At 43.5% G+C, this 25,313-nt stretch overlaps 1 protein-coding gene across 11 annotated transcripts in view; it reads right to left on the reverse strand.

The window, feature by feature from the left end:
• MCF2L2 (MCF.2 cell line derived transforming sequence-like 2) overlaps positions 1 to 25,313 on the reverse strand; it is a 218,911-nt gene that overhangs the window by 59,558 nt on the left and 134,040 nt on the right. For all 11 annotated transcript variants that reach the window (XM_079977629.1, XM_079977636.1, XM_079977635.1 and 8 more), the window contains exons 16-18: positions 12,124 to 12,190; positions 11,700 to 11,815; positions 10,873 to 10,942 (exon numbers count right to left, since the gene is read on the reverse strand). In XM_079977629.1, the coding sequence (XP_079833755.1) occupies positions 10,873 to 10,942; positions 11,700 to 11,815; positions 12,124 to 12,190 (253 nt within the window). The remainder of the gene's footprint in view (positions 1 to 10,872; positions 10,943 to 11,699; positions 11,816 to 12,123; positions 12,191 to 25,313) is intronic.

The following is a 25,313-nucleotide window of genomic DNA, read 5'->3' on the forward strand; positions in this document are numbered from 1 at the left end:
ACAGACTCCGCAGAGACATCACCTTGCCAACAAAGGTCCATACAGTTAAAGCTCTGGTTTTCCCAGTAGTGATGTATGGAAGTGAGAGCTGGACCATAAAGAAGACTGATCGCCGAAGAATTGATGCTTTTGAATTATGGTGCTGGAGGAGACTCTTGAGAGTCCCATGGACTGCAAGAAGATCAAACCTATCCATTCTTAAGGAAATCAGCCCTGAGGCCTCACTGGAAGGACAGATCGTGAAGCTGAGGCTCCAATACTTTGGCCACCTCACGAGAAGAGAAGACTCCCTGGAAAAGACCCTGATGGCACAAGGAGAAGGGGACAACAGAGGACGAGATGGTTGGATAGTGTTGTCGAAGCTACCAGCATGAGTTTGACCAAACTGTGGGAGGCAATGGAAGACAGGAGTGCCTGGTGTGCTCTGGTCCATGGGGTCACGAAGAGTCGGACACGACTAAACTACTAAACAACAAAAACAACCCAGAAATAGTACCTCGGGTTAAGAACTTTGCTCCAGGATGAGAACAGAAATTGTGTGGCAGCAGTGGGAGGCCCCATGAGCTAAAGTGGTACCTCAGGTTAAGAACAGTCTCAGGTTAAGAACGGACCTCCAGAACGAATTAAGTTATTAACCTGACGTACCACTGTACAGTGTACGCTCGGGTTGCGAACATGATCCGTGCGGGATGCACGTTCGCAACCTGCAGTGTTCGCAACCCGCAGTGGTGCGTCTGCGCATGTGCGGGTTGCGATTTGGCACTTCTGCGCATGCGCAAAGTGCGATTTAGCGATTCTGCGCATGCTCGACCTCCGAAACCCGGAAGTAACCCGTTCTGGTACTTCCAGGTTTTGGAGCGTCCATAACCTGAAAAAACGCAACCTGAAGCAACCTGAGGTATGACTGTATTTATATATTAATTCCCACTGCAAAAAGTCCCAAAGCGATTCACAACGAAAGTAAAAATGCAATCGTAAAAATCTAATAATAATAATGCTTGTTTGTTTGTTTGTTTATACCACACCTTTTCGCCCGACAGGGCTCAAGGCAACTCACAGATAAAAACAAGAACTGCTAAAACCATAAGCATGTTAAAAACATCCCTATCACAGGGATGGGGAGCTAGATTCAGCCAGCGAATCAGATCCTTGTCTGCTCTTCCCTGTGCATCAAGTTTGACACTGATGTCAATCTGTTGTTGGCATCCGTCTATCTTAAGAGACAATGGAGGAGTGCGCTTTTGGGGGTGAAGTCAGACCATTGGAGAGTTACAGCGCCTGCTGTGGCTGCAGGGGATGATAAGGGAGAGAGATGTTTTGTTGCAGCTGGGGCAGATGAAGGCGTCTGGTTTCACTGTTAGAGATGCACCATGGCATTTATTCTCTCTGTGATCCTCTCTGTGCTTCCTCCTCTGGTCACTGCTGTGGACACACAACCTGACTGTCTGTCTCCAGGCACTGCAGTCGTCTGCAAGGGATTCCTTGAGAGATGATGTCACATAGGAAAAGCACAAATCTGTATATCTCAAACCGCCCAGGCATATTCTCTGAGTCTTCAGCCTGGGACAAGCAATGTAAGGAACATTGCTTTTTCTGCTCTAATACTCCTGGTTGACTCCAGCAAATATAACAAGATCTGCAAAGCAGATTACGTGGAAATAAGTTTCTGTAAATATAGTCAAGCACGGTCAACAATGTAGACTCAGTTTCTTTCCTCATAGTAATATGGTTCAATCCTGAGCTGGGCCCCTTGGAATCTCTGGGACCCTGTAAAATGTACCCCCACCACTATGCTTGTGTCATGGCTATTATTGCTTATTTTTATTATTTAATAAATTTGTATACCACCCTTCATCCGAAGATCTCAGGCAGTTGACTGAGGAAAGAGCCTTTTTAGGAAACAGTGTCTGTTCTCCCCAATTCTAGTTCCTTCGTTGTCAATTTTTAGGTTAGTTACGACCATTTAATTCCCTGAGTCTTTAATGAACCAGGATATGTCTAGTATTTGCTGAAAATGTATGCACAGCCTGTTTTATTTGCCATGTTATCAGTTGTATGCATAGCTGTCAACTTTCAGATTTGAAAATAAGGGATCAGCAGCCTCACCTGTCCAGGGGACAGTCTATGGGATATCTAACAATCTGGGATAGCAGTGGGAAGCAGTGGAAATGGCGCTGGAATAAGGGAATTTCTCACCAAAAAAGGGAAGGTTGACAGCTATGGTTGTATATATTTATTTAATTTGTATGTATTTGTAAACCACTTAATATTTAAAATATCTGAAAGTAAAAACTCCAATAAAACAGCACCATAAAAAAATGCTGCTTTTCCCCCCAACCGGCATTCATTTGATTAAAAACAAACAAACAAACAAACATCTTTGTTATATTAATACACACAATAGAGGATTAATGGAGTCCATAGGACTACTGAAGATTACTAGCTAGCAAGTATCTCATTTGCTGGGGAAATGACAGGCAAATGGTCCACAATGCATAGAAAATACGCTGAAACTGTCTTAGAAGACGGGATCCATTTTGGAAAATGGGCATGATTTTCTCTTCCACCCTCCACATGGTGGGGACCAGATGGAAAGGAGGGCAGGTAGTGTAGAACTTGTTGTGCCCAGCTGCACTAGATTTTTTTTTTTTACACTAAAATAAAATAAAATAAAATAAAATAAAATAAAATAAAATAAAAATTTATTATTTCTACCCCGCCCATCTGGCTGGGTTTCCCCAGCCACTCTGGGCAGCTTTCAACAGAACATTAAAAACAGAATAAAACTTCAAACATTAAAAACTTCCCTAAACACGGCTGCCTTCAGATGTCTTCTAGAAGTCGGATAGTTGTTTATTTCCTTGATATCTGATGGAAGGGCGTTCCACAGGGTGGGCGCCACCACCAAGAAGGCCCCCTGACTGGTTAAAAGCACAGGGGGCCAGCCCTCTTTTTCACTTGGCCACCCTAACACCTCTTCCTTGTGGGGATGTGGAGACCCAGGTGTCTGCAAGAGGAACAAGAGGCTGTAGCTTTGATAGAGACTGAGAAAAGACACAGAGATTTGGGTCCTGTAAACATCTTCGGGTGCTGGTTGATCTGATAAGAGATCCGACATCAGAAAAGTTACATGATCTGCTCAACCTGTTTTTAAGTAAACACAAGCATTACAAAATGCCAGTAAATCTCCAGTTTCCTCCTTCTGAAGGAACATAGGGAACAGTCTAATTTTATTTATGTATTTATATTCTTTCTTTTTCCCTGACGGGACTCTGTTTATTTGTTTATTTTGTATATTGCCCTTCATTCAAAGATCACAGGGTGGTTCACAACTCAAGGTGGATTACAGATAAAAAGAAGAACTGCTAAACACATGGGGGGGGGGAATCATTTATTTTAAAAAATTAACAGTGACAGAATTAAAACTATATCCATATATAAAATCTATAAAAACAAACAGCTATAATTAAAGCAGCCCTTTCCTTAAAAGCAAACAGTTCCTCAAGGCCTGTTGGAACAAGGTCTTCAGGAAGAAGTTTCAGTCTTCTACTGAGTCCATCTAGATCAGTTTTGCCCTCACCACTGTGGTTCCCAAACTATCCCCTGCCCCACCATGGACCACGTGAAAACGGCTGAAGACTTGGAGAGCCACTAAATGATTTTTCTGCCTGTTGCAGCCATTGCAATGCCCTGTGCTAGATGCTGCATGGTTTTTAATTGTATTCTTACGGACATGCCATGGAACAACTGAATGAAGCTTTTGGACCCCAGTTTGGAAAGCCCTAGCCTACACGGATTGGTACTGGCTCTCCAGGATTTCAGCCAGCAAGTCTCTCCCACCCTACTTGAAGATATTGCAGATTGGACCAAGGATCTTCTGCGTGCCAAACAAATGCTCTACTCACTGAGCAACAGACCTTCTAAGCCAGCCATGGTCCAGCACTGCACCCCTGAAGCTTATCACCATTCAGAGAGATGAGGCTCATGTTAACATCACGTGTACTTACATACACAGATACATGTACCAGGAAGAAGCTCTACTCAGGGCTAGGAAACCTTCCCTAGGTAAGAGGGTTGAGCAGGCATTTAGCTTGGAGGTGATTATAAGGTTTGGGTTTAGCTCTACAGTGGTACTTCAGGTTACAGACGCTTCAGGTTACAGACTCCGCAGAGACATCACCTTGCCAACAAAGGTCCATACAGTTAAAGCTCTGGTTTTCCCAGTAGTGATGTATGGAAGTGAGAGCTGGACCATAAAGAAGACTGATCGCCGAAGAATTGATGCTTTTGAATTATGGTGCTGGAGGAGACTCTTGAGAGTCCCATGGACTGCAAGAAGATCAAACCTATCCATTCTGAAGGAAATCAGCCCTGAGGGCTCACTGGAAGGACAGATCGTGAAGCTGAGGCTCCAATACTTTGGCCACCTCACGAGAAGAGAAGACTCCCTGGAAAAGACCCTGATGGCACAAGGAGAAGGGGACAACAGAGGACGAGATGGTTGGATAGTGTTGTCGAAGCTACCAGCATGAGTTTGACCAAACTGTGGGAGGCATGCTCGACCTCCGAAACCCGGAAGTAACCCGTTCTGGTACTTCCAGGTTTTGGAGCGTCCATAACCTGAAAAAACGCAACCTGAAGCAACCTGAGGTATGACTGTATTTATATATTAATTCCCACTGCAAAAAGTCCCAAAGCGATTCACAACGAAAGTAAAAATGCAATCGTAAAAATCTAATAATAATAATGCTTGTTTGTTTGTTTGTTTATACCACACCTTTTCGCCCGACAGGGCTCAAGGCAACTCACAGATAAAAACAAGAACTGCTAAAACCATAAGCATGTTAAAAACATCCCTATCACAGGGATGGGGAGCTAGATTCAGCCAGCGAATCAGATCCTTGTCTGCTCTTCCCTGTGCATCAAGTTTGACACTGATGTCAATCTGTTGTTGGCATCCGTCTATCTTAAGAGACAATGGAGGAGTGCGCTTTTGGGGGTGAAGTCAGACCATTGGAGAGTTACAGCGCCTGCTGTGGCTGCAGGGGATGATAAGGGAGAGAGATGTTTTGTTGCAGCTGGGGCAGATGAAGGTGTCTGGTTTCACTGTTAGAGATGCACCATGGCATTTATTCTCTCTGTGATCCTCTCTGTGCCTCCTCCTCTGGTCACTGCTGTGGACACACAACCTGACTGTCTGTCTCCAGGCACTGCAGTCGTCTGCAAGGGATTCCTACACAGCAGGGTTGATGTTGCCAGCCTTCACGTCGTGTATGCAGACATCTTTGTAATGTGGGTTTGGTCTGCCAACAGGCCTAAAACCTGCTCCCCATAGAGGACATCCTTGGGGATCCTGCCATCTTCTGTACACATGACCAAGCCAGCGTAGACGTCACTGAGATAGGAGTGTGAACATGCTGGGAATGTGGGCTTTGTTTGAAACTCTGTCCTGCCATGTGATGCCCAAAATCTTCCTGACGCAGCACCCGATGTCAAAATGATGTCAGGGGCAAAGGCACTGCTCTGTATCTAGTGGACTATGTTTGCCTAAGCTTCAGTCTGGACCAAGGATCTGAACCCATGTGTTCTGATTCAAAACATGATATCCAATCACAGAACGTTTCAGGATTTGGGCTCCAACCATTGGCCCTTAAACTCTTAAGTTATGATTCGCAGCTTGGGAGTTTAGACAGACAATCACGTTGAGAGTGGCCCATCAAAAATGTATAAATTATTACTTGAGTGGCATACAAAGGACGAAGAAGTTAAATCAGTTATGATTCAGTGGGCCAAAGATTTTGGTTATAATATACAATTTGATGAGTGGATAAAATTGTGGAAAGAAGGAATGAAATTCACTGCATGCACTACAATAAAAGAAAATGTTATGAAAATGATATATAGATGGTATGTAACACCAGTGAAACTTGGTAAGATGTATAAAGTTAGTAATAAATGTTGGAAATGTCAGGAAAAAGAAGGAACATTTTATCACATGTGGTGGGAATGTAAGAAAGTGAAAGGTTTCTGGGAAATGATTTATAATGAGATGAAGAAAATGTTGAAATATACTTTTGTTAAGAAATCAAAAGCATTTTTATTAGGAATATTAGGGAATGAAATTAAAAAGAAGGATGTGAAGTTATTTAGGTATGCAGTGACAGCAGCTAGAATTTTGATGGCCCAGAAATGGAAACAGGAAGAAATGCCGACGAGGGAAGAATGGAGAATGAAATTGATGGAATATGCAGAAATGGACAAATTAACGGGAAGAATTCGGAACCAACGCGATCAGAGAGTCACCGAGGACTGGAATAAATTTACAGAGTATATCAAAAATTTATGTGAGGAGCAATTAACGCTTGTTGGCTTTCAAGAAGCTCTGTGAAAATGATTGGTAGAAATGTTGCTTAAAAGATATGATAAGATTAAGATTGTTAAAGCGCAATATAAATTTAAGAAATGTGAGTAATTGTGATAATATGGAAAATTGCCAGATAGGCTGAGGGAAGTCTAAAAGATGTATATGTTAGAAATGGATGTTAAATATGGATAGAATGTATATTGGAAACTGAATAAAAATTAATTATAAAAAAAGAGAGAGAGGGAGTGGCCCAGGCCTTCGGAAATGTATATAAGCAGTTGTTTTGCCCCTGTTGTCCAGTTCTGCTCGTTCAATAGAAGTTCTTGCTGTTATCACTGTGTCTTGCCTTGTGGGAGCAAGCTTAACGCTTCAGGCACCATATTATGCAAGCCCTGATGGCTAGTGAACTGCCAGCACTTAAGAAGCACTGGACACGGGTTTTGCAGGTGCCTGCAAACCCCCTTTGGCCCAGCAGTATCTACCTCAGCCGAAACTGGGAGGTCTGGCAGGCTTAATTAGCCCCCTAGGCCGGAGGTTGTCTCCATCTGCACAAATAGACACAATATAGTTAAAGATAGCAGAGCCCTACTTTTAAAAGCAGGCTGTTCTTCCTAGGCAACATCGTTTTGCAGAGCTGGAGTTTCCAGTCCGAGCAAGCCTTTGTCCAGCCTTCCCATGCTGTTCCTTTCTCTGTCTCTAGCAAAGCACTTGTCTCTGGCTACGATGAACAGGGAAATCCACAGCAGGATGGATGTTAATATTCCGCTGAATGAGCAGGAATACACTGGAACTGTCTCGCTTCAATGAAACAACAGTTGCAGGCAATTCTCTGCATTTATTTTTTGCCGTTTGCGCACAAAAGGAAGGAAGGTTTGTCCTTCAGAATTCTCTCTCTCTCTCTCTCTCTCTCTCTCTCACACACACACACACACACACACACAGAGAGAGAGAGAGAGAGAGAGAGAGAGAGAGAGAGAGAGAGAGAGAGAGAGGCTTCTATTAGTTTCTCAAAATGTGCAGAAGGAAATAAGGAAAAAAAAGGGGAAAGGAGATAAATGAATCCAGACTACATGATAAGGAGATAAATCATTCCATACAGTTGCCAACTTATCAGAGTTGGGGGAGAGCAGTATGGTCTGCTCATTGGACGTAACAATTTGTTTATGCATTTAAAATTTAAAATAAATAATGTCCACGCTTCTGTGGAGGTTTACAAAATCAAAACAAACCCCGCACTTAAAAAGTGACATATTAAAACAATAAAAGTACACTGAAGATGCAATCTTATGCTCACATACCTGATACACTAAGTCCGATTGAACTCATTGAGTCTTACTTCCAGATAGATAGATAGATAGATAGATAGATAGATAGATAGATAGATGATAGATGATAGATGATAGATAGATGATAGATGATAGATAGATAGATAGACAGACAGACAGATAGGGTTGCCCAGTTAAAATATGTTGGAAAGTATGGGAAAATAAAAATGCCTTTGCCTGGCACTGAAAGGAAAACATTGTTGGTGCCAGGCAGGCCTCTCTCTGACAATGGAACGGCACAGATGGGGTGCCACCACTGAGAAGGTTGTGCGAAGAGCAGGTTGGTCTAGGCCTAGGGAATAGCCTCTGGATCTGCGAAAGCCAGCAGACTGCCTGATGCTTGGGACTAGCACAAAGAGAGTGTTATTCCCATCACCCCCATCCTTCTTGTGGTCATAGAATCACAGTTAGAAGGGACCACAAGTGCCATCTTGTTCAAGCCTATAATGCAGGAATCTTTTGCCCAATGTGGGGCTTGAACCCATAACCCTGAGATAAAGAGTCTCATGCTTGACCAACTGAGCTATCCAAACATGCCTGGCAGGCTTCAGGTTTCTGGGGGCTCTTGGCCTCTCCCCTCCTTTCCCTCCCCTCCTCAACCCTCTTGGTCCTGCTCCTAAAACTAACAATATGACAGGGGTGGGGAACTTTTGGCCAGCCAGATATTTGCAGAACTACAACTCCCATCAGCCCCAGCAAGTAGGACAAGGACCAAGGATTGAGGGAGTTGTAGTTCAGCAACATTTGGAAGACGAGGAGGTTCCCCACACCTGCAGTATGGCATCCCCTGTTTCCTGTAGTTGCTACCAGTAGCAATTACTGGAACCATGCCTAACAATGCAGCAATAATCCTGCGCCATGAAACTTATAAAGGAGGCAGTGAGAGATTTTATTTTTTTGGGTTCCATGATCACTGCAGATGGTGACAGCAGTCATGAATTAAAAGAAGCCTGCTTCTTGGGAGAAAAGCAATGACAAACCTAGACAGCATCTTAAAAAGTAAAGACATCACCTTGCCGCCAAAGGTCCGTATAGTTAAAGCTATGATTTTCCAGTAGTGATGTATGGAAGTGAGAGCTGGACCATAAGGAAGGCTGATCGCCGAAGAATTGATGCTTTTGAATTATGGTGCTGGAGGAGACTCTTGAGAGTCCCATGGACTGCAAGAAGATCAAACCTATCCATTCTGAAGGAAATCAGCCCTGAGTGCTCACTGGAAGGACAGATCCTGAAGCTGAGGCTCCAAGACTTTGGCCACCTCATGAGAAGAGAAGACTCCCTGGAAAAGACCCTGATGCTGGGAAAGATGGAGGGCACAAGGAGAAGGGGACGACAGAGGACGAGATGGTTGGATAATGTTCTCGAAGCTACCAGCATGAGTTTGACCAAACTGCGGGAGGCAGTGGAAGACAGGAGTGCCTGGCGTGCTCTGGTCCAGGGGGTCACGAAGAGTCGGACACGACTAAACGATTAAACGACAACAAATGAAACTTATTCCTAATATTGGACAACTTGCATTTTTTAAAACTGGCTCTGTAATTTCAACAGCTGCCTGACACAAGAATGTAAATGGGGGAACTTTTTCCGGCAGAAGGATGCATCCTGGGAGAAGCTTCACAAGCTATCTGTTTATATCAAGCTGCAATAAAATGAAAGGATCATGATCAGTGCAGGGGGTGGAAGGCTGGAGTGGTGGAGATCAGATAACCGTCCCTCAGTGTATTTATTTCACAAGCTAGGTTAAATCATTTATGGTGCAAAACAGCCTTTATGAAGATACAGGATGACAAATGCATCTATGCTCATGTTTCTCCCTGCAAAAGTGAGGGTTGTCTTTTAGCACATTGCATATGAAGTCCAGACAGACAGTCTGCGAGTCCAATTTATACATTGTCTGATGCTGCTTTTGTGTAAGCAGTGGGACCCCTCACGATAAGAGTTGAGAACAGAAATCGAAATGCAGGTCACACAGCTGACCACAGACCTTTCTTGCAGCCCAGTGTGACAAGAGACGTCGTCAACATATAATGCTTTCCACACAGAAAAAGGAATGCACTGGTGTCATCTGTGTTAATGCATACAGTGTACCAAAGCCCTGGCCATGTTATTCCTGCATGGGTGGACTGGATGACCCTCAGAGCCCCTTCCAACTTGACAATTCTATGCTTCTATGTTACTGCCAATTAGTGTTCTGCATTAGAGACAATCCCTCCAACATATGCAGTAGGAGCAACAAAAAAAGCAGTGTGGAGCTCAGGGGCATAGGATGGGGACGGCAGGAGGCGGGAGGGGGGGCAGTACACCCCAGGTTCCATCATGGAGGGGGTGACAAATTATCAAGGAACAATTACTGCCCTACTAGGGCAGTTCATAAAAAACTTTTTTTTTTTAGAAAATGCCTGCTCCAAAGGTCTTACCTTACTACACTAGGATTTATATAGCTAAATATGAAATTTCATGCATATCAGTTAATATCTTGACCCTCCTCCACGAAAATAGCTCTTTACTTGGCCGTTTTCCTGTCACGAAGGCTGAAATTTCAATTCAGTGGAGCACTTATTGTTCCCAACCTTAACCTTGCAGAAAGCCATCTAATTAGACTTCAGTTTGGTTTTGACATGTTTTTAGGAGGTAATTTAATTATTGTTTGATTTTATACCAATGTTATGTATCTGATGTTAGCCGCCCTGAGCGTGACTGCGGCTGGGGAGGGTGGGATATAAATAAAAGTTTTTTATTACTACTACTTATTATTATTCCTTTGTAAGAAAATATGAAATAACGTAAAACCAATTTTGCAGGCAAAAAAAAAAAAAAATCAATTGGGTGGGGGGTGACAAGAATTTTTCCGCACCGGATACCACCCGACCTTCCTACTTTCACATTGCCTTTTAAAATGTTGGGCTCCAGGGACCTGCCTGGAAGGATGTACTCTGTGCTCCTGGCAGGTGAATAGCGAAGTCCTGGTGCAACAACGGTGCTGGATACCCATGCATCCAGTTGATGTCCTGGATGGGGGGGGGGGCAGCCAGTGACGCCTCAGAACATATGGGCCCAGCCCTGTGTCAGCCCTGACAATCTGGCTAACGGCCACTTGACTGCTGAGTGACCAAACGCTGCAGAAGCCTGGTTCACACACCTGCCTCACAAACCAGATTAACCAAGCAACTGACATTCACTTACTCTTTTTAAAAAACACCGACCGAGAAGCTCTGGGTTTTCAATGCAGTTTTCCAGCTCTTTGAGGAAGATTCTGGAATGGAGATAAAAGCAAAAGAGGCATGAGGAGAACTTATGTCATTCTGCATTTGTGTGTCAAACCCCCATCTGGATCCAGGCCTGGTGGGAAATATCTACCAGAAGCCAATTGCGTATATTGTAAAGGATTCTACATCATGTTTGGGGGCCATCCTGCTACTCCCCCTCCTGCTGGCTACAAATGATGGGAACTGTAGTTCAAAACATCCAGAGAGCACCAGGTTGGTCTATAGGAGGGGCCAGCAAACTTTTTCAGCTGGGGGCCGGTCCACTGTCCCTCAGACCTTGCAGGGGGCCGGACTATATTTTGAAACAAAAATGAACGAATTCCTATGCCCCACAAATAACCCAGAGATGCATTTTAAATAAAAACACATATTCTGCTCATGTAAAAACACCAGGCAGGCCCCACAAATAACCCAGAAATGCACTTTAAATAAAAGGACACATTCTACTCATGTAAAAACATGCTGATTCCCGGAATGTCCATGGGCCAGATTTAGAAGGCGATTGGGCAGGATCCGGCCCCGGGGCCTTAGTTTGCCTACCCATGGTCTATAGCTTCAGCCAAGGATGATCAGAAGTTAGCCCTGGGGAATGGTGCTGGAAGATGATTGTTTGCAAGGCAAAATTATCACATATCAAAGGCTGCAGACCCAAGGCACTGCATCCATGTGGGCTGCTCCACAACTTCCATTTTAAAGCACCCATGTGTGGTCCCAACAGAACAGCATGCCAGGAAGTGTGCAAACCTGTTGTGGAATTCATAAATCTCTGAGAGGTTTCCAAAAAGAACTTCTTTCTTGTTTGACACTGCCGTTGGGATCAAGTGAATTAAATCAGGATTGTCCATTTCAGATACATAGCCCTGTTTAAGATAAGAGGGGGGAAAGAGTTACGTGGTGAAAACAAAAGGGTAATAATATAGGTTAGGATGTTGTTATTGCTGCTGTTTTGCCAATTAAGAAAAGCAATGGTTTGCATATAAAGCTCAACCATGAATCTGAGCAAAGCATCACACCCACAATCTATAATAATCTAATTTGTAATAATAGTATATTGTTATTACTATTATTGAATAGTACATCCCTATTTTCATCAGAGAAATGTTGGAGGGTATGTGAAAACTCCCTCCCATCTGTCTTCACCCTCAGTTTCCGCAAATACTCAACTTACCTCTATTATGCTTTGAAGTTCCTCTGCATAAACCCGTTCTGTTTCTATCAGTTCATTTATTATATGGCTAAAGAAAAGAGAAAGATGAGAGAGAGATTTATAGTAGTTTCTTCGGCTAAACCGTGCTTTTAAAATACATGGTGCTTTGCAGAAGGTGAAGTAATAAATTTAAATTCAAGGCTGAGCATTGCACAGTATTTTAAAAACATTATACGTAAAGGTAAAGGACCCCTGGATGGTTAAGTCCAGTCAAAGGCAACTATGGGGTCACAGCACTCATCTCGCTTTCAGGCCAAGGGAGCTAGCATTTGTCCACAGACAGCTTTCTGGGTCATGTGGCCAGCATGACTAAACCACTTCTGGCGTAACAAAACACTGTGATGGAAGCCAGAGGGCACGGAAACGCCGTTTACCTTCCCATCGCAGCAGTACCTATTTATCTACTTGCACTGGCGTGCTTTCGAACTGCTAGGTTGGCAGGAGCTGGGACAGAGCAACAGGAGCTCACCCCGTTGTGGGGATTCGAACTGCCAACCTTCTGATCGGCAAGCCCAAAGGCTCAGATATCCTGCCTTTCCCCTCCCGCTTCAAGGAACCCAAGCCTCTTCTCCATTTTATCCTCACAACAACCCTGTGTGGTGAGGTTGTGAGTCAGTGAGTGGCCCAAAGTCACTCCGTGGGTAGCTGAGTCGTGACTAGAATCTCAGTCCAACACACTAACCACTACACCACACTGTTGATGCAAAGTACTCCAGATTTGGAAGTAGCCAAAGAAAAGAGAGGATCCCTTTTCACATTGGGATATAAATTCTAGATCCTGTTCTGCCATGCCACATCCAATGAATTGATCTATATTAAACTTATTGGTCCTTTAAAAAAAAATACCAATGTAACACAGAGCATCTTACAACAATAACTAAAGAGCATACATTAAAACCAGCATAAAGCAAAACATAGAAAAATCTAAAACAGGTTCTCTCCCCCCTTTAAAGCAGGATTAAAAAATTCCACTCACTGAAGGAGGTCACAGATAATTAAAAGCCAATGGCCTTGTGGAAAACAAACATCTAAATTTATGTAATGATGGTGCCAGGCGAGTCTCCCTGAGGAGAGCATTCCACAAGTAGGGAACCACCACTGAAATGGCCTATTTTCATGTTGCAACCCTCCAGACCTCCTGTGGATTATGGGGAATCAAGGACAAAAGGTTTGGGGTGGTAAATGTCATCAGTCATCTCCCTCTGCAGTCCTGATTGTACCTGACCCTGGCAAATCATTGTTCAGTTTTGTCCCTGTTTTGCCTGGATTTTGGGTATGCCTTCTTAAAACATTTATATTATGAGTAGCTGGGCCCCCATTCACTGTCAGCACTAATTAATACTTCCAGGACTCCCAACACCGTTCTTCACAACAAAGAAACATTAACAAGTGACACAAATAAGCAACATTTAACTTAACTGCATGTGTGCATGTGATCATTTTCAATATGATATGATATGGCAACAGGTACACACCACTACGATTTAATATAAACAATTCTGCTTTCTGTTTCTTGGACTGGCTCTCTACTTTGTCACATAAATGATTTATCTTACTGTGCGCTCCCGCTGCTCGGTCCCAGCGCCTGCCAACCTAGCAGTTCGAAAGCACCTCCGGGTGCAAGTAGATAAATAGGGACCGCTTACCAGCGGGAAGGTAAACGGCGTTTCCGTGTGCGGCTCTGGCTCGCCAGAGCAGCGATGTCACGCTGGCCACGTGACCCGGAAGTGTCTCCGGACAGCGCTGGCCCCTGGCCTCTTGAGTGAGATGGGCGCACAACCCCAGAGTCTGTCAAGACTGGCCCATACGGGCAGGGGTACCTTTACCTTTACCTTTATAATAAATTTGCAATGTGTCATCAGTCTGTTTTCATTGGCTGTTTCCCAAGGTTATAAAGGCAGGGGCAGGGGCAGGTTGCTCTTGTAAAAACAGTGTGATGCTGGGAGGTGGGGGGGAGTGAGCAAGGGCAGATAAATATAACAGTTTTAGTCTTCTGGTGGGTGGGGAGGGAAAGAGAAGGAACTGGGGAGGGGAAGGTGGAACTGGCTGGGAGTCAAGGGGGAATGAGTGGCAATATGGGAGAGAGGGAGGTTTTAAGCATGGCAGTTTTAAGCCTCCAGTGAGGGTGGGGGGAGCCAGAGAGGAGGAGGAATTGGGGAGGGGCAAGTGGAAGGGGCTGGGGTTAAAGGTGGGATTTGTGGTGCTATGGAGGATCAAAAGGAGGTTTGGGGATGAAAGAAGGGGAGTGTGGGTTAGAGGTAGAGAGAGGTGTGTTTAAAGGAAGAGCTGTGGAGGAGAAGGAGGCTGGTTGGTCTGACACTTTTAGAGTGAACTGTAAAACTGCCCTGTCAAATCTCCGGGGTGCGGACATGATTCTTGCCCTCATATCAGTGCACTGCTTCACCCATTTGCAGGCATCCCCTCCATGCAGAAAAAAAAAAGCTAATGCGTTGAGGGAGTTGCAGGGGCTGCCTTTCCTAGTGCCCCGATGTTTGCACAGCCAGCTGGCTCTTGCACCTCTGACCTCCCAGCATAGACCAGAAGTAGGATTTGGCCCCTTATAGTGGAGCCTTTGGGCTCCAGATTCACATGGAGGTGGGTCCGATACATGTATAGCCAGTTCTGGCTTCAGACCTTCTCTGAATGCACCAAGGTTCAGAGGGGTGGAACTGGTTAGGCCCACAGACAATGGGGGCAGGAGATGGTGGTGTACGAAGGGAATGTGGGAACAGGGCTTGTGGGATTAGACATTCTATTTGAACACCGAAGTTTGTGTGCTTTTTTTATATAAGCAAACTGTTTGGGTAAATTGTTGATTCGCACACCCTGCCTCAAAAGCCTATGCAGGGAGATGTTTGCAGAGCAAATGAATGGAGAGGCGCTTGCGGCAAGGGGAGGAAATCAGGTGCAGGCAGCGATCTTTGATAAGGGGGTGGAGAGGTTGCAAGGCAATGATAGTCTTGGGGTTTTGTTGCCAGGAGCTCACTTCCTCGGCAATACTTTATGTTATGTAGTGAAGTTTATAAAGAAAGAGGGGGATTTGCCCTGCCAGACCTAAAGTTGTATTATGAATCAGCAGCTTTCTGCTGGTTGAAAGACTGGCTACTTCTTGAGAACACTGATGTTTTAGATTTGGAAGGATTCAACAATGCATTGGGTGGCATGCATATCTGTGGTATGACAAGGCTAAAATACATAAGAATTTCAAGAACCATGTTGTCAGAAAAGCAGTATTTAATGTCTGGTTGAAATATAAAGACTTATTGGAAAACAAGACCCCAAGGTGGTTATCACCAATGGAGGCTAAGGCCCTGAAAAAACTCAATATGGAGGCCAAATGGCCGAAATATTGGGAAATAATAGAAAAAGATGGAGATAACTGGAGGTTGCAGAGTATGGAGAAAATAAAAGATAAAGTGCGAGATTGGCTACATTATGCTCAGATTAAAGAAGTTTTTAAGTTGGATAAAAAGATAGGATTCCAGGTGGAAAAATCAAAGTTAGAAACAGAATTGTTAGAACCCAGCTCTAAGATACTTTCAAGAATGTATAACTTGCTGTTAAAATACACAGGATGAAACGGTCAAATCAGCCATGATAAAATGGGCACAGGACATAGGGTATAACATCATGTTTGCTGACTGGGAAAAGTTATGGACCACAGGTGTGAGATTTACGGCATGTAATGCCTTGAAAGAAAACATTATGAAAATGATATACAGCTGGTACATGACTCCAGTCAAGCTTGCAAAGATATACCATGTGTCTGATAATAAATGTTGGAAGTGTAAAGAAGCTGAAGGAACAAGCGTGCCAAGAGTCGAGGCCTGCACCACCGGCAGCTAAGGGACACACCTGGGAGACGCCAAAGACACCCTGGTCGAGGGTGCACATCGATCTGGCTGGCCCCACTTTATCTTGCATCTGATCTAGTCTTAGGGACTAAGAGACTCTGGGTAGGAAAGTGAAGGGCCTTTTTCACCACTCCTTCCTGTTGAAGGTCATGACGCAGGACAGAGAGGAAAATACTGGAAGTAAAACCACTGGCTGTACAGGTGGCATTGTCATGAAAGTTTTGGCTTCTGGGACCATGGTCTCTACTTCTTTGAGGAAGGGCTTTGGGGATAGATGGGTTGCACCTCAGAAGAGTTGGGAAGAAAGTGCTTCCTCAGAATCTCATGAACCTGATCAGGAGAGCTTCAAACTAAGTCCTGGTGGGGAGAGAGACAATATTACTTAGTATTGGGGATGATCACCTTTTTTTTTTAATAATATTTATTAAGGGTTTTTTAGTTACAACACACAAAACAAAACATACAGAAATATCACATTTTATAACATATTTTCTTGTCCTCTTTGGACTTCCTCACATCTCCCGCTCCTGCGTTTCAAATTTGTAAAAATTAAACCAGCAATTTATCACCTTGTCCCCACCTTACAATCTAATTTTCCAATGTTATATCTTAAATTTTAGATATATTCATTTCACTCTTTAAAACATTTAAACTTAGCCTAATAGTTATCTAAAAATTTGATTTTTTCATGAATTTAACTTATCTTCATAATTCACTTCGTCTGTTTCAATGGTGCAAAATTGTTTATGATCAAGCATCCTGCTTAACATTCATACAGTTTACAATATTTTTGCAAATAAATCTTAAATTTTTTCCAGTCTTCTTCCACCGTCTCTTCTCCCAGGTCTCGGATTCTGCCCGTCATCTTGGCCAGTTCCATATAGTCTATCAGTTGCATCTGCCATTCTTCCAGTGTGGGTAGATCTTGAGTTTTCCAATGCTTGGCAACGAGTATCCTTGCTGCTGTTGTTGCATACATAAAAAATGTTCGATCCTTCTTTAGCACCCCTTGGCCAACAATACCCAAAAGGAAGGCCTCTGGTTTCTTAAGGAAGGTATACTTAAATACCTTTTTCAGCTCATTATATATCATTTCCCAGAAAGCCTTCACTTTGGGGCAAGTCCACCAAAGGTGAAAGAACGTTCCTTCATTTTCCTTACATTTCCAACACTTATTATCAGACAAGGGGTATATTTTTGCAAGTTTGACTGGGGTCATGTACCATCTATATATCATTTTCATTACATTTTCTTTCAAAGCATTACATGCAGTGAAATTCAGCCCAGTAGTCCATAACTTTTCCCAGTCCTCAAACATAATATTATACCCAATGTCCTGTGCCCACTTTATCATAGCCGATTTAACCATTTCATCTTGTGTGTTCCATTTTAACAGCAAGTTATACATTCTTGAAAGTACCTTAGTCTTAGGCTCTAACAGTTCCGTTTCTAACTTCGATTTTTCCACCTGGAATCCTAACTTTTTATCAAGTTTAAAAACTTCTTTAATCTGAGCATAGTGTAACCAATCTCGCACTTTGTCTTTCATTTTCTCCTGACTCTGCAATTTCCAGTTATCTCCATCTTTTTCTAATATTTCCCAATACTTCGGCCATTTGGCCTCCATATTGAGTCTTTTCCGGGCCTTAGCTTCCAATGGTGAAAGCCACCTTGGAGTTTTATTTTCCAATAAGTCTTTGTATTTTGTCCAGACATTAAACACTGCTTTTCTGACAATATGGTTCTTAAAATTCTTATTAATCATAACCTTGTCATACCATAAATATGCATGCCAACCAAACGCATTGTCAAAACCTTCCAAATCTAATACATCAGTGTCCTCGAGAAGCAGCCAATCTTTCAACCAGCAGAAAGCTGCTGATTCATAATACAGCCTTAAGTCTGGCAGGGCAAAGCCCCCTCTTTCTTTCGCGTCAGTTAATATCTTAAACTTAATTCTGGGCTTTTTGCCCTGCCAGACAAATTTGGAAATATCTCTCTGCCACTTCCGGAAACACTCTGTTTTGTCCACAATCTGTAATGTTTGAAACAAAAAAAGCATTTTAGGCAGTACATTCATCTTTACAGCAGCAATTCGACCTAACAAGGAAAGTTTCAATCTTGTCCAACTTTCTAAGTCTCTCTTAATTTCTGCCCAGCATTTCTCATAATTATCTTTAAATAGACTCAGATTTTTTGCTGTTATATTTACCCTTAGGTATTTTACTTTTTTAACCACGTTCAACTCTGTCTCTTTCTGAAACCGTTCTGACTCTGTAACTGTCAAGTTTTTCCCCAATACCTTAGTTTTCTGCTTATTTAACTTAAATCCCGCTACCCGACCAAACTCTTGAATTAATTGTAATACTTTTTTCGTGCTAGATTCTGGCTCCTGAAGGGTCAAAACTAGGTCATCTGCAAACACTTTAAGTTTATATTGCTTCACTCCGACCTGAATACCTTCCACCAGCCGGTCCCCTCTGATCATGTTCAAGAGCACCTCCAGGACAGAAATAAATAACAATGGGGAAATAGGACAGCCTTGTCGTGTTCCTTTTTCAATTTTGAACTCTTCTGTAATCACATTGTTAACTATCAGTTTAGCCTTTTGTTCTGAATAAATTGCATCAATCCCATTTCCAAAACCCCGTCCCACTCCCATCCCTTCCAGATTTCCCTTCATAAATTTCCAAGAAATATTATCAAAGGCCTTCTCCGCATCTATGAAAATTAACACTGCTTTTGTATTGATATTTGTTTGCAAAAGTTCCAAAATATCAATTATGTTCCTTGTATTAGCAAACAAATGTCTGCCTGGGAGAAAGCCTGCCTGGTCCTTGTGAATTACCTGATTCAAAACTTTTTTAAATCTACTTGCTAAAATGTCTGCAAATATTTTGTAATCCACATTTAAAAGGGAGATGGGGTGGTAGTTCTTAAGTTGGGTCTTTTCAGTTTCCGATTTTGGTATCAATGTGATAAACGCTTCTTTCCACGATTCCAGCGCCTTCTTCCCCTCCAAAATTTCGTTGCTAACCTCCAACAATGGTTGTATCAAATAGTCTTTCAATATCTTATAGTACTTGGAGGTGAGCCCATCTGGCCCTGGAGATTTGCCCAATTGCATGTTCTGAATGGCTTGTTCAATCTCTTGTCGTGTTATTTTTGAGTTCAGGATTACTCTATTTTCTTGTGACAGTTTTGGTAGTCCATTCTTTATCAAAATTGTTTTATCTCAGCCTCATCTTGCGGCCCTTGAGTATATAGTTTTTTGAAATATCTCTGGAAGCATTTTCTGATATCCACAGGGTTCTGAATGTTTCTTCCTTCAATCTCTAAATTTGTAACTGTATTTAGTTTTTGTCTCTTCTTCAGCTGCCATGCTAGCAGTTTCCCACATTTATTCGCCGATTCAAATGTTCTTTGTTTCATTAGTTTAACTTTCCACTCTATTTCCTGGTTTATCAATTTGGAATATTGTGCTTGATAGAGTTTAATTTCTCTCAGAATCGGCTGTGACTTCGGATTTGATCTTAACTTCTTCTCGAATTCTTTAATTTTCTCCAAAATCTTATCTTTTTTCTCATTTTGTGTCCTTTTCTTTACAGCATTCTGTTGTATCAAGAACCCCCTCATCACGGCCTTACTTGCGTCCCAGATAATTCTTTTTTCCACTGTAGTATTCAAATTTATCTCAAAATAATCCTTCAACACTTTTTGGGCCTTCTTGGTAATCTCCTGGTCTCTAAACAGATTGTCATTCATCTTCCATCTAAAGGAGCCGGTTGGTAGTAGTGTCATATCCATCTTTACAGCGTTATGGTCGGAGCAGGTTTTTGGGCAGATTTCCACTTTTCTGATCTTAGGTGCCAGACCTCTAGATATCCATATTTGGTCGATTCTCGTCCATGTCAGTTGGGCTTCAGAAAAGAATGTTCCTTCTCTTCCCAAGGGGTTCTTTGTCCTCCAGATGTCAATCAAATCCATGTTGTCGGTCAGTTCAAAGAAAGTCTTAGGTAGTCTGCCATCTTTTGTAACATTTTGATTTTGTGACTTATCCATGTTGGTTGATACCACGCCATTCATGTCTCCCATCATAATGATGTTGTCATAGTCCGAATAGTCCAGGATGCTCTCATGCAACTTCTTATAAAATTCCGATTTCCCCTCATTTGGTGCGTAAATTCCTAATATCAAAAACTTCTCTCCTTGGTATTGTATCTCAATTGCCAAAATTCTTCCTTGCTCATCTTTGAACAGAAATTTAGGTGACAGGTTCTCCTTTGCATAAATCACCACACCTCTTTTCTTCACTCGATCCGAAGAAATAAATTCTTGGCCTAATCTTTTATTTATTAGCACTTTTTTGTGGAGCCTAGTCACATGTGTTTCTTGCAAACAAATAATGTCCAATTGTTCTTTTTTCAATATATGAAATAACTTCCTCCTTTTTTCCGGGGAATTGCACCCATTAATATTCCAACTCAACAGTTGTAGGGACATCCTGAACAATTCTGTTATTTCTCTAGGGGTGGTATCTTTTCCTCTGAGTCTTCAGATTCCAAGGGTAGTGATGCAGCAGATGCTACAGGCCCCAAAGGTGTTTCAATTCCTTTCTGAAGGTCCTCTCCGTAGGCAATCAGAAATTTATCTCTGTCTTCAAGTGTTTTAATCTTGACTTTCTTCCCTCTGAAGGTCAAAGATAATCCCTGAGGAAATTCCCACCTAAAAATAATTGAGTTGCTCCTTAGCAATCTGACCAATTCAAGATAGGCGGATCTAAGGTCCAGCAGTTGTTTCGGGATGTCTTTGTAAATTTCAGCTCTTCTGTTCAAAATGTCCAGTGACTTTTCGTAGTGTAAACCCAAAATCTTATCCCTTTCCTCCTTCGATCTCAAAGTTATCAAACAGTCTCTGGGCTTCTCTTTCTTTGCAAATAATAATAATAATAATAATAAATTTTATTTATATCCCGCCCTCCCCAGCCGAAGCCGGGCTCAGGGCGGCTAACAACATTAAAACAGTGTGACATTATAAAACATTATAAAAATGAATTAAAATCAAAATTGATGGCAACCATAAACTAAAGCTTTGTAAAGATTGCCAGAGGAGGGGGTCAGGCTGCGCCCTGACCAAATGCCAGGTGGAACAGCTCTGTCTTGCAGGCCCTGCGGAAAGATGTCAAGTCCTGCAGGGCCCTTGTCTCTTGTGACAGAGCGTTCCACCAGGTTGGAGCCGCAGCCGAAAAAGCCCTGGCTCTAGTTGAGGCCAGCCTAACCTCTCTGAGGCCTGGGACCCTCAAGGTGTTTTTATTTGAAGATCGTAAGTTCCTCTGTGGGGCATACCAGGAGAGGCGGTCCCGTAGGTACGAGGGCCCTAGGCCGTATAGGGCTTTGAAGGTTAAAACCAGCACCTTAAACCTGATCCTGTACTCCATCGGGAGCCAGTGCAGCTGGTATAGCACCGGATGAATGTGATCTCTAAGCGAGGACCCCGTAAGGAGTCTCGCTGCGGCATTCTGCACCCGCTGGAGTTTCTGGGTCAGTCTCAAGGGCAGCCCCACGTAGAGCGAGTTACAATAATCCAGTCTGGAGGTGACCGTCGCGTGGATCACAGTGGCTAGGTCAGGGCGAGAGAGGTAAGGAGCCAACTGCTTAGCTTGGCGGAGATGAAAAAATGCCGCCTTTGTTGTAGCTGCAATCTGCGCCTCCATGGAGAGGGAGGTATCGAAGATTACACCCAAACTCTTAACGGACGGTGCTGGCACTAATTGCACCCCCGCAAGAGATGGGAGTTGCCCCCTCAGTCCCATGTCGTCCCGCCCCAGCCAGAGGACCTCTGTCTTCGAAGGATTTAACTTCAGCCGGCTCCCACGTAACCATCCAGCCACAGCCTCCAAGCATCTGATCAGTGTGTCTGGGGCCGAGTCCGGGTGGCCGTCCATCAACAAATAGAGTTGGGTGTCATCAGCATACTGATGGCAGCCCAGCCCAAAACTCCGGACAAGCTGGGCGAGGGGGCGCATAAAGATGTTAAAAAGCATCGGGGAGAGTATTGCACCCTGAGGCACACCACACACCAAGGAGTGGCGGGATGACAATTCCCCCCCAAGCGCCACCCTCTGTCCCCGACCAGAGAGAAACGAGCGCAGCCATTGAAGGACTGTGCCCTGGATCCCCACGTCGGCAAGGCGGTGGTCCAGGAGTTCGTGATCGACCATGTCGAAGGCTGCTGACAGGTCTAGAAGAATCAGCAGCCCCGACCCGCCTCGATCAAGTCTGAAAGCCGATACAATTTTAAAGTCCTTTTCTTCCTGTATAGGCCAAAACTTGGAAAATTCTTTAGTCAGGAACTCAACTAAGTTTCCTTCTTCAGCTTCTGGTATTGACCTTAACCTTAAATTGTTTTCCCGGTTCCGCAATTCTATCATAGACAAATACATCTGATGTTCTCCGACTTGTTTACAGAATGGTTTTACCTCTTGTTCTAAATTTTCAACTTTTTGGCTAGTAGCCTCAGCCAATTTACGATTCTCTGCAGTGGCCTCAGTTAGCTGCCCAATTGCTTGTACGTTATGTGCCACCTGTCCAGGTATTTTATTTAGACAAGCTGTATTTTGGTCAATTTTGGCTGTTTGTTCATCCACTTTCTTGTCCAAAGATTCTACTCTTTTATCCAAAGACTCCAATTTTTCATAAATTTTCTCTAAAATTGAAGCAGTTGCTCCTGAGGCCATATCTTCCAACTGTAATTGCTCAGTTTCTTCTTCCCCTGCCAACGGCAGAGTAGACACAATTTCTTCTTCCCCTGCTGACGGCAGAGTAGGTACAGATGATCTACGTGTCTGTAAGGCTGAGGTTAAAGTTGTTTGTCTAGTTCTTGCTCCCCTTTTTCTTGTGCCGCTCATTCCAATTTTATCTAGGAGTCAAGGTCGAACTGAGTTGTTCCCATGAGAATGCCACAGCCCACGAGCAAACAGTCAAATAGGAGGAAAGGAAAGAGAAAGTAAAATAGTGTCACTGCTGTAAATCCAAAATCCTCTAGAGGGAGCTTAGAATGTCTTGAGGGAAGAAGTCAAATCAAATAAGATCAATAAAGTCAATTTTAATGTCCAAAGACCTTCAGTAACTAATGTTTAGCAGAGTTGGTGTTAACAGCATAACATTGTTTCTGACAAGTGCCAACTGGTATTTCAAAGTAGCAAGTCTAAAAATGCTCTAAATGTTGCAAGTCCAAATACACAATAGCCAAGTCTGCAAACTGACAGTTCTGCTGTTCAGGCAGCCCAAGTACCTGGGCTTCTCAGTCAGAATTTGTAGTTCCCAAGGCAGAAGATTAACACAGTCCAAATAAAAGATAAATCCAATAAGTAAATTAAGTCCTTACTTTGCCTAAAAACAGCTTCAATGAATGCTCAATTCAGATAGTTTAAAAAGCCTCTTCAATGGCTCCACTCCTCCAGCTCTTTTTGCTTTGAAATTTAAGTAGCAGCGGAAGACGGACTTCCTTTTAACATCTCTCCGCTTTCAGCCAAATTTCCATTAATTTAGACTCCAATTACGAAAAGTCCCTCCTTACTCACGGGTTGTTGCTTTTCTGTTCTGAATATTTTGAGGAAAAAAGGTCAGCGCTCACCGACAGCAGCTGCGCGGCTTCACTCTACAGAGTAGCGATCGACTCACAGCGCCGCAACCCCCTCCACGATCCGAGGCTCCTTACGGGGTCTCTTCAACGTTTCAAGGGTCGCTTCTGGCACCCGCCGAGTCCCACGTCCCCAGGCTCTTGCTGCCTGGGGTTTTCCAGCGCGGGTCTCCGCTTTGCCGTAGCGGACGACCCAATTCTGTAGAGCTGCGGGATGATCACCTCATTGATGCACAGGAAACTGGAGGCGGTGCTACGGAAACCTGCTAAAGGGCTGGAAACTACAAGAAGGAAGCAGCTGGAGGGAAAGACTTGTGGTTTCAGCTGTCTCTATACTCAGAGCATGAGTCAACAATGTGGTGCAGCAGCAAAAAAAGCTAATGCTATTCTAGGCTGCATTAACAGAAGTAAATTGTACAAATCAAGGGAAGTAATAGTACACTCTATTCTACTTTGTTCAGACCACACCTGGAGTACTGTGTCCTGTTCCGGGCACCACAATTTAAGAAGGATATTGACAACAAGCTGGAATGTGTGTGCAGCCAAGATGTTAAAGGGTCTTTAAACCAAGCCTGATGAGGAATAGTTGAAGGAGCTGGGTATGTTTAGCCTGGGAAAGAGGAGACTGAGAGGAGAGACGACAGCCATCTTCAGATATCTTAAGGGCTGTCACATGGAGCAATCTCTTTTTCTCCTGCTCTGGAGGTTAAGACCCAACTCGGATTCAAGTTGCAAGAAAGGAGATTCCAACTAAAACACCAGGGAGAACTTTCTGAGCTGTTTGGCAGTGGAACAGACTTCCACGAGAGGTGGTGGGCTCTCCTTCTTTGGAGGTTTGTAAGCAGAAGATGGATGGCCAATTGTCATGGATGCTTTAGTTGAGATTCCTGCATTGCAGGGGTTGGGCTACATGACCCCTGAGATCCCTCTCAACTCTACAATTTTATTTTTCTAGTAGGCTCTGATTCCAAGGAAGCTGCTACCAAGAGAAGAATAAGAAGAGAGAATGTATGTGTTTGTCTTTAAGGCGTCGCAATCCTTCTGTTTGTTGTAACAAGGCTAATAACAGCTAACCCTCTGGAATGTGTGTCCCAAGCATACAAGTGTCTGTGCAGTGTTGGAGAATATGTTCTGGGAACAGGCAGGGAGGCAGAACTGACAAAGTTAAAAGGGCAGGAGAGTTTGGGGCCCTGGAGACCCACTTTCCTTTTATGGAGGAGCATTGGGTTGGAATAGCGCAGGATGCTGCAGCACAATTACTGACAGCAGTGAGATCCTGCCAACATACAATACCTGTGCTCAGAGACCTGCACGGGTTGCTAATTTGCTACCAGTTTGCTACCAGTTCAAGGTGTTATTATTAGTATATAAAGCCCCTAACAACTGGGGACCAGCTTACCTTTGAGATCACCTTACCCCACTCAACTGCTTTGATTAGCAGAACCGGCACTTAACAGGTGCCACCTAATACTTGTTCCTCATTTGTAAGAAATCTTTTTGTGTGTGTGTCGCAGCACCTACACTTTGAAACTCCTTGCCTCTTGATATCAGGCAAGTTCATCACTCTATTCTGTTTGTTGTTTAGTCGTTTAGTCGTGTCCGACTCTTTGTGACCCCCTGGACCAGAGCACGCCAGGCACTCCTGTCTTCCACTGC

Source organism: Podarcis cretensis (assembly GCF_951804945.1).
Source record: "Podarcis cretensis genome assembly, chromosome: 5".
Taxonomy (NCBI): domain Eukaryota; kingdom Metazoa; phylum Chordata; class Lepidosauria; order Squamata; family Lacertidae; genus Podarcis; species Podarcis cretensis.